Here is a 10,495-nt window from a genome sequence, read left to right as displayed (position 1 = left end):
TCTCTTTACTACAAGAGCGTCCTTGGTTCAACGTTCCAACAGTAAAACATTGAGTCAGTCCAAAACTGATGGATGATTCAGAAAATGACAAGGTGATGTAAACAGGAAGCATTGATGTGTATGGCCCTTTAATGAACATTTTATTCAAGTGAGACTTGATGAGATGAAAACAGCGTGTGATTACGGAACTTTAATTTAACATTCAAAGTAAAACAGGGACTTAAACATGTGAACCTTTGTTACTGTGTGTGTGTGTGTGTGTGTGTGACTGTGTCGGTGTGTGTGTCTGTGTCTGTGTGTGTGACACTGAAACATTACAGGATAAAAAGATTTTAAAGACACCCAAAAACATCTTTATTATTTCTAATATTATTTGAATGGGCTTTTATTTTGACAGGGCCAGAAGGAAACCTATATATTCCTCTGCATATTTAATAAAAAATAAGTTTGTGGCAACCTGTGTGTGTGTGTGTGTCTGTGTGTGTTTTGGCATCGTGATGTTTCTGACGCTTTGAGGTAACGATACATCAGACCGTATTATTTTTTAATATTTAACATCAACTCATTTTTGATATTGTGATCTGAAGTGTTTGGGACTTTTTTCGCTGTAAAAATCAACCACCATCTCGTGGACAAACTCAGTAACTACATGACTTTACACATTTCTGTAAGATGTATATAATCAAATAATTAATTTATATGAAGGCACTTCAACATTGGCTTTACTTTTCAGGATCAGAAGATTGGCATTTTCTTTTTTTTTTAAGTCTATGACAAACACCACATACTTTCACAGGCATGTTTGGTCATGTTTGTCCTTTTCCAGCAGGAGAAACCTTCCTTATTGTCTTCACTCTGACTTTAAAAATCCTGAAAAAAACATTCCGAATTTCTTTAGTTCGAACTCCGTAGATGATGGGGTTGGCCGTCGCCGGGAACAGAATGTAAACGAGTCCCATGAAGGTGTTGGCGTCCGTCGGTATGGGGATGTTGAGGTTGTGCGAGAGGAACGTGACGCTACCCACGAGGTAGAAACACATCATGGCCATAAGGTGAGTGCCGCACGTGTGGAACGCCTTCCAGCGTTCCTCGCTGTCCGCTGTCGCTCGCAAAACCGCGCTCAAAATCTTCATGTAGGAGAGGAAGATGAGCGGTATGTCCACGCCCACGAAGAAGACGATCACAGCGAGTCCCGCCGCTCGGTTTTTCTCCGTGCTGCCGCATGCCAGGCTCACCAGCGCCATGTGGTCACAGTAGCAGTGCTTGATGATGTCGGAGCTGCAGAAGCGCAGCGAACCGGCCAAAGCGACCAGCGTCGCCATGATGGAGCCGCTGCGCACCAGAGCAAAGGGCAGCAGCTTCGCCAACGCGGAGGAGTTGATGATTTTGGCGTAGCGCAACGGCTGGCAGATAGCCACGTATCGGTCGAGCGCCATCGCCAGCAGCAACGTGGACTCCAGCGAGGAGAGGAAGTGCGTGAAGAACATCTGAGTCAAGCAGCCGGCCAGCGAGATCTCGTCCCAGTCGAAGAGGAGGCCGAGGAGTATTTTGGGGATGATGGCGGTCGCTACGAGCATGTCGACGACGCACAGTGTGCTGATGAGGAGGTACATGGGGCTGTGCAGGCTCTCCACGCTGCGGATCACATACACCAGCAGACAGTTTCCCAGCAGCACCGTCAGGTAGGAGGCGGAGAACGGCAGCGCCAGCAGACGGCGGTGTTTCTGCAGCTCAGGAAAACCTCCGAACACGAACGTGATGTGGGAGAAGTTTCCACCCAGTGACCCCTCCAACATGGCGCCTGCTTCACCTAAAGCAACTGGAAGATGAAAAAGGCTGTGATGCTCAAAAAATGTACCTTTAAATTAGAGATGGTCCGATACCATTTCAAGTTCAAGTTCATGTTACTTTATTTGTCCCCCAATGGGGCAATTTGTTGTGCAGCAGATAGTATAGAACAAATCACACACAGTCATACACACAATACAGGGATTGCTTACCTTGCAGGCATAGTTGAAAACAATAAAAAACAGTAAACAATCAATAAATAGGAAGTCAATAAGTTATCTATGGTTCTTTATAGAATTAAGAAGTAGAATGGCTGCAGGTACAAAACAGTGTTTATATCTGTTGGTTCTGAGTTTTAGGAGTTTAAAGGAACACACTCACTTATTGGAACACTCACTTTGTCTTATTCCCTGTATCCCCCAGAGTTAGATAAGTCCATACATACCCTTCTCATCTCAGTGCGTGTCGTAACTCTGTCTGACGCACCCACCGCTAGCCTAGCTTAGCACAGATCCTGGGAGATAACCAGCTCCATCTAGCCTTAGCTTAGCACAGATCCGGGAGGTAACCGGCTCCATCTAGCCTAGCTTAGCACAGATCCTGGAGGTAACCGGCTCCATCTAGCCTGGCTTAGCACAGATCCTGGAGGTAACCGGCTCCATCTAGCCTAGCTTAGCACAGATCATGGAGGTAACCGGCTCCAGCTAGCCTAGCTTAGCACAGATGCTTGAGGTAACCGGCTCCATCTAGCCTAGCTTAGCACAGATCCTGGAGGTAACTGGCTCCATCTAGCCTAGTTTAGCACAGATCCTGGAGGTAACCGGCTCTAAAAAGCCTAGCTTAGCACAGACCCTGGAGGTAACCAGCTCCATCTAGCCTAGCTTAGCACAGATCCTGGAGGTAACCGGCTCCATCTAGCCTACTGCTCCCAATAAGCGACAAAACTTATTGGGAGCAGTAGGCTAGATGGAGCCGGTTACCTCCAGGATCCGTGCTAATATAAGCTAAGCTACCGGTGGGGGCTTCAGACAGAGTTACAACACGCATGGAGATAAGAAGGGTATGTATAGACTTCTCTAACTCTGGGGGATACAGGGAATAAGACAAAGTCCCAATAAGTTGGCGTGTTCCTTTAAAGCGTGATCCAGATGTCAACATCTGAAATTCAGCATGTAAGGGATGAGAACTATCTGACAGGATAGACCTTCTTAGCATCTGCTTCTGATAAAGTTCCTCCAGGCCTTTCTGCTTAGAACTTGTGATGCAGATGCTCACCTTAATTAACCTGGAAACTGAGTTTATTTTGTTTTACAGTAATGGACCCATTCCAGCAGATTAAGGAGAAGGTGACAACTGACTCAACAAAGGTCCTACTTAAAAGGGTCATTAGGGTCTGGTCCACGTTAAATTTGGCCAGCTTCCTCAGGCAATACAGGCACTGCTGGCCTTTCTTGCAAAGCAAACTAGTATTTGGCTCAAAACACAACATGTCATCAAAAATGGATCCTAAATACTTGTACTCTTTAACAACCTCTATTACCTGACCATTTTTTCCTTCCAGAAACTGATTCCGATACCTGAAGTTGTGTATTGGCCGATATAGAGTACTGATCCGATACCAGTGTGTCTTATATTTTATTATAGCTGTATACTACTACCCCTGTATGGAAGTGATATGATTTCCATTGTTGTTGTCAGGTTTAACTCTTTGTGAAACATTAACATTGATGATCCGGTTAAACAGTGAGTCATAACGGAAAAAACACATAAACTACTTTAACGTAGATTTTCTTCTGAGCTAAATTACGTGATAACGGATCGGTGCATAAACTCCAGAACTTCTCGATACCGATTCCAACATTTTAGGCTGTATCGAAGGCGTATCGAACAACATGATTTCATGCTACCTCTACCGTTCATATTCATGTGTTTCTTTGTAAATGGCTGCTGACATTTTGTTTCAATAGCTGTTGTAATTCGTGAGTCATTATCACTAATAATTACACACTTATATGTGAAGAAGCTCATTACATTTCATGATTTATTATGATTTTTTTAAAGTTATTAAAATCTATAAAGGCCCATGTAGGAGCATCAAAATTCAGATTTCTTTATCAGTAACCTAGTGTAACAACACATCACAGAAAAACTTTCATTCAAAAATTGTAAAACTTAAAAAAAAAAGAATGAAAACATTTAATATTTTGAAAAAAAAGATACTTTATTTTAAATACTATACTATGACTTTTTTGGACATACTATGCAATGACTTTTGATGACTTTTTTTGACTATATACTATTACTTTTAATGGCTTTTTCCAACATACTCTGCCATGAATTTTTATGATAAAAAACGTAGTATAGTATGTCAAACTAAGTCATATAAAAGTTATAGAATAGTAGGTTGAATGACTTTTCACATACTATATTATGACTTTTTTTGACATACTATACTATGACTTTTTATTTTTTTCCCAACATATTCTGCTATGATTGTTTTCTACATATATATTTAGGTTCCAGGATAGCTCAGAGGTTTGCACTGATGAAAATTAAACCAGCAAGTAGACTCTGCAGCCTTGAACTCTGGTTCATTTCCCAAACGTTTTTTTCTTTTTTGGTGTGGAGTTGGCATTTTCTTCCACACTTTCATTCACATACTATACGACTTTGACTATGACTTTGACATACAAATCCCATGACCTATTAATGATTTAATAGTATAGCAGTATAGCACTATGGTAAGTCATATAATAGTAAGTCAAAAAAAGATACAAAAGTCATAGTATAATATGTCTATAAAGTCAAACAAAGTCATAGTATTGTATGTTGAAAAAAGTGATAAAAACGTCATAGTATGATATGTGTAAAAAGTCATACAAAGTAATATTATAGTATGTCGAAAAATAATCATAAAAAGTCATAGTATAGTAAGTCGAAAAAAGATAAAAAGAATTCATAGTATAGTACATCGAGAAAAGTCATAAAAAAGTCAGAGTATTGTAGTCGACAACAGTCATAGTATAGTATGTAAAATAAAGTCATAACAAAAGCCATAGTATAGTATGTGACTGAAAGTGTGGAAGAAAATGCAAACTCCACACCAAAAAAGAAAAAAACTGTTGGGGACGGAACCGGAGTTCAAGGATGCAGAGTCTACTTTCTGGTCTAATTTGCATCAGTGCAAACCTCTGAGCTATCCTGCAACCATAAAACTATAAACAGTCATAGCAGTATATGTTGGGGAAAATTTTTTATATAATAATATAGTATGTCTAAAAACTCACAAAAAGTCATAGTATAGTATGTCCAAAAAAGTTCTAAAAAAGTCACAATATAGTATGACGAAAAAAGTCATTAAAAAGTCATAGTCTAGTATGACGAAAAAAAGCATTTCACCACTTTATTCAACATACTATACTATGACTTTATCCCTTTTTTCTTCATGCTATATACTATGATTATTTTCAACATACTATACTGACTTTTTTTTGAAATACTATACTATGATTTTTTCAACATACTATCTATGACTTTTTAATCAGTTTTTTTTTACATACTGCACATACTATACTATGACTGTATTCAGTGTGCCGATGTGCTGCAATATTAGCATACTTTTAATATTTCTGCATTTTCATAAATATTTCTCACAGCTGTCTTTCTTCTACTTGCTCATACTTTCAGCTAGAAAATGAATTTGAACCGTACAATGTTCTACATCTTTTGGCATTATTGAATTTAAACGTTCACTAATTAAAAATAATATTTAGTTTTTCAGTTTCAGTTTAGTGTTAGCTTTTCAAAAAACCTTTAAATATTCCACATCTTTTTTACATTAGTAGTGTTATTCAACTTTTTAATGAAATTCATACTAATTAAAACCATTCCCACTTTTCCAGCTATTCTCAGTACTTTACCTTAATCTTACGCAATTAAGCCAGCAATCCATTTTAGCTTTAGCAATTCGGCTTTTCAGCATTCACACACATTTTCTGCAGGAAATGCATTCTCTAGTTTAAGTTGTAAACATGAGAAGGTTAAAGAGCCAGTTAGGCATCATGTCAGGTAATTCAATTTTAAATTAAAGTACTTTCTTATGCTCATTAAAAACGGTTTCATCAGACGGTAACCAATCACTACGTTAGCAAAGTGCTGCAACACCCAAATATGTATCAGTATCATGTTATTATGTGAAAACTTTATTGTTTGTATGTTTAACATTAAAACATACAAACATGGCAAGTTATACCAAGAAAATGTTCCTAATATTGTAAATTAGCTATATTTTGCAATTAATCGGTGAGCACATCATGTCTTCATTCAAATAGCAGTTTCATGTTTTAAAAAGATAAATTATCGTGTTATAACTTAAAAACATTACATCTTACATTATAAATGATCACAATATGTGAAAGATTTCCCCATAATAAGGTCATAGATTCACGTTATAACATAATAAATAGTATATAGTAATAGTACAAGACAGTGTTCTTGTTATAACTTGATAAGTTTGTATGTTGAAATAATGTGAAGATATCTTGTTATAAGGTTAAAATATCTTGTTAAAATGTTAATATATCTTGTTATAGCTTGAAAATATATATATCTATATCTATATCTATATATCTATATATATATCGTTTAAGTATTAAAATAGCATGTTAAAATGTAAAAATATTGTGTTAAAATGTGAAAATATCTTGTAATAATGTGAAAAACATCTTATTATTACTATAAACTATTCACATAATAACGTGAATCTAATACTTTTTGCACTACGCTTCTGTAAATCACAATCAATTAGTTGTAAAATAATTAAGTAACAGTGAGCTGTCCTACCTGCTGAGGTCCATCAGCCGTCAGGAGGAACTCGGTCCTGTCTGGCTTCATCTTATACCCGCAGTCCAAACATCCCACAAGACGACTGATCCCAAACACAGAAGCACTCCGATTGGCTGAACTCAGTTTGAACCAATTAAAAAGTCCCTGACCCTATTAGAGGAGATTCTCTGGAGTTTAATCAACCATCACTTCATCTTCCCTTTGTTTCAAATCTGATCATTATCACAGCAGAAATCCTTCAGTCTTCCAACAGTTGATTTGAAACTGTCCTTCCCCGAAAAACACTCCCAGAGGTTGTTTGTTCAAGCAGCAATTACGATTACTATATTTAGGTTTATGACGGTAGCAAAGCAGGAAGTGAACTGATGAAGGAGGCAAACAAACAGGACTTTAACCCAGGATATCTAGGTTCAAGTTACATTTGAAAATAAAAGGAAATGGAAAGTTTTTTCATTCTTAAAGGTCCAATGTGTAGGAATTTCTCCCATCTAGTGTTGAGATCATATACACACACACACATATATATATATATATATATATATATATATATATATATATATCAACTCTCTCGCGCTACGCAGTTCAAAGTACGTATTACAGCTACGGTAGCCTTCACGCTTCAAAAAGGGCCGGGAAGCGACGATAGCCATTAGCAGCACCTGTGAGTTTATCGTGTGACAGCGAAAACGTGAAAGGCGGAGCAGTATGTCCTGTATGTCCCTTACCAGCTACCGTATTTCAAGGTGGAGCATGAATATGGAGCGTCTACTCCAGTTCATGCAAACGCAAATGTAAAATTTCAAGCCAATAGGAATACTTGGAATTGATGGTGGAGGTAAATATTCATGAAAAAGGACAAGTTTGTGAACGGGCAACACAGATTTTGATAATGAACAGCTACAAACGTTACACACTGGGACTTTAACTTTAGGGAACAAACGGAGCTACGTCATGTCCTGCATCACGTGGTAACCTTCAGGAAGTGAAGTAACGTCTGATTTGAACCCAAATCTCCATCTTTTTATCAACTTAACTACGTAGTTTTGGTGTCTAAACCCTAACCAAACTGGGACTGTTTCCCAACGTTAACTACGGGTTTAGATATGAGGACATTTACCTGCCACTGTTAGGGGTGCTAATTTTTTATGAAACACTCCTGTGGGTCGGATTAGAAGGGGGTTCTGTAAACTTAAATGCTAGACTTCAGTAAACTTGCTTAACTGAACTCTTCTTCTCAGATTGATCCTTGTGTTCTGGTAAACTTAAATCCGATGAAAGAAGGCGCGGGAATTCATAAATTGGAGTCAGATTTGACAGGCCTTAGGGCCTTATTTTAGACTTAATTCCATACACAGGCTGTGATATAAGAGAAGTCAAGCTCCTTTAAGTAATAGCTCAGTGCTCGGTGCAGCGAGTGTGTGGTTGATCACAACACAAGAGTGACGGCGTCAGCAGTCAGAGCAGAGAAGAAATTAACATTTAAGTTGTTAAGTCACGTGTCAAACTCATGTGACTTACTGTTACCATGGAAATGTTAACCGTAACCACGAACCCGCACACGGCTATTACGAACTGCTACCGTTAAAGTCTATGGCAGTTTCTGTACACAGTCTTGTGCCTTTTGCCTTTATTGCTGTTTACAAAATATGTTTTTGCACAGAATCAAATGTTTTACGATTCCTCCGGCAGCTGCTTGGCTTTGCTCCAGACGTAAAACTTTTAATATCAGCAATTTTTGAAACGTCAATGGAACAATTGAACGGGGAAAAACACTTCTGACACTGGAAAAATTGGGTGCTCATTGTTGAGCTGTATTTCCTCTGCTGTCTGTGATGGTTGTCAGATCTGCAGTGTTTTAGTTGAGTCCCCTGAAGTGTTCATTTATTAAAAACTGAAGACACAAAAATCTCATTACAGCTGCAGCTCTGAAGAGACTTATTAAGCCGAGCAGATAATTAATCCCAGCGTCCTTCTCAGAGGAAACTAAACTCTAGCAGTTTTGACCTCCAGGCCAATTAGGTTCACAGAATGACAACAACAAACTCAGAATCCTAAAGGGATGAGCCGCAGACTAATTAGATTTTGCAGTTCAAACCTCGGAGGGAACATGTTCCTTCCTCTGATGCACTGTTTCAATATTTTAGCACGTGGAGATGTTTGTTTGATTTCAGTGATGTGCTTTGAGCTACAGATGAATATTGAATCTTTTATCCTGCTGTCTATTACACATTGTTCTCATTGTGTTTTGGAAGCGACTAAAGTTGAAATCAGTATCATATCAGCTGAAACAGAACAACAATAATAGTAGTACTGTTTTTAGTATTAATGATATAAACAACAAGCGGTTCTTTAAAATAAATTGAATTTTTTTGTCATATAACAGGATAAAGTGAGATGTTTTAAGAAGAAAAACAGTTCAGTGTTGATAAGTTTGATGAGGGATGTAACGCTGCATGGCAGATGTGTTAAAAATGGATATAAATGTGTAAAGATTTCACATCGGGAATACGTAACAGATAATCCTTTTTATGTGTTAGTATGAATGAGTATGTAACTTATAATGTGCTGTTGGTTGGCAAGCTGTTATACAGAACTACTTGTTGAATTTAACAGGAATAATTGTGCTGTTGAAAAGATATTTAAATCTGTTTCATCTGTTTCATAGAAGATCAGGTTGCCTTTCTGCAGCTGCTCAAAAGCCAGTTTCCCAAGAGACTCGATCATCTTCCTGGTGTCTGGACTCTGAAACTTGATGTTCTTCGGTTTGGACTGAACTACCAGAAATACCCAACAATTCCAGTAATTCCCCCAAGAGCAAGCAATTAGTCCATTAAAGAACGGCTTGTTTATTGCCAAGGCCATATGTTCAAATTTAAATGATTTATTAAAAATGTAATAAAAATAACAATTACTTATTTTACCAGTAAATTGCTGGTAAACAACACAAACAGATAAGAAAAGGGTATTTTACAATAACTTTGAATGCTCCACGACTTTTACCTGTTTCAAGTAGACGCTCCATTTAGTCCCGTCTGTGTTGTTTTTCTGACACCAGTATTGACCAGTGCTAGTTTGTGTCTTTAGCTGCAGACTGTTGTATGTCCAGATTGAAATCCTCTACAGTGAAATACAGTCACACCTTTACACAGTTTAGCTGTCAGCATTAAGCACTGTTTAATCCAGCTACTAGCTAACGGTAGGCTAACGTTACCTGCTGCCAAGTGTAACGTTAGTGTTAAATGTCACATGGCATGACAATTTCAGTTTTTTTAACATTAGAATGTGTTCCCCCAGCCTGCCTATGGTCCCCCAGTGGCTAGAAATGGTGATAGGTGTAAACCGAGCCCTGGGTATCCTGCTCTGCCTTTGAGAAAGCTCAGGTGGGAATGTGTGGAATGGAATCTTCCCCTTATGACGTCATAAGGGGAAAAGTTACCTCCCATTTCTCTGCTTTGCCCACCCAGAGAATTTGGCCCGCCCATGAGAAAGAGAGAGACATCATGGCTTGCAAACAAGCGAAGCATGGCAGTTGGTCAAGGCCACACCCCCACACTCCACCTTTCCCCCCCTCTCCTCTTCAATAGCATTTAAAGCTACAGACACAGAAATGGCACATTTTAAGTAAAGCTCATTGTGGGACTAGTGGCTGTAATTCTGCACCAAGACTGAATTTTGGTAAATAGACTTCAGATACAGTATTAGGGGACCACTAAGGCCTTTATAAAAGCATCCAAAAAGCAGCATGTCATAGGACATTTAACTACCATCACATGCAGCGATGTTTCTGCTGCCTCGTCTGTTTCAGGGAATCAGACAGCAATGCAGGAATTTAAATGGCACCGGAGTAAGACACCAAAATCTG

At 38.5% G+C, this 10,495-nt stretch overlaps 1 protein-coding gene across 1 annotated transcript; it reads right to left on the bottom strand.

Annotated features, from left to right (window-relative positions):
• Positions 1 to 274: 274 nt before the first annotated feature.
• Positions 275 to 6,663, bottom strand: or55e1 (odorant receptor, family 55, subfamily E, member 1). Its single transcript, XM_039777245.1, has 2 exons — positions 6,631 to 6,663; positions 275 to 1,819 (listed from the first exon to the last, which is right to left on the bottom strand). Exon 2 carries the CDS (start codon positions 1,794 to 1,796, stop codon positions 807 to 809), a length of 990 nt encoding a protein of 329 aa, XP_039633179.1. The 5' UTR covers positions 1,797 to 1,819; positions 6,631 to 6,663; the 3' UTR covers positions 275 to 806.
• Positions 6,664 to 10,495: the final 3,832 nt, after the last annotated feature.

This window comes from Perca fluviatilis, chromosome 2 (genome assembly GCF_010015445.1).
Source record: "Perca fluviatilis chromosome 2, GENO_Pfluv_1.0, whole genome shotgun sequence".
NCBI classification, from domain to species: Eukaryota; Metazoa; Chordata; class Actinopteri; order Perciformes; family Percidae; genus Perca; species Perca fluviatilis.
The sequence above is the reverse complement of the archived record's forward strand: the minus strand, read 5'-3'. Positions and strand labels throughout refer to the sequence as shown.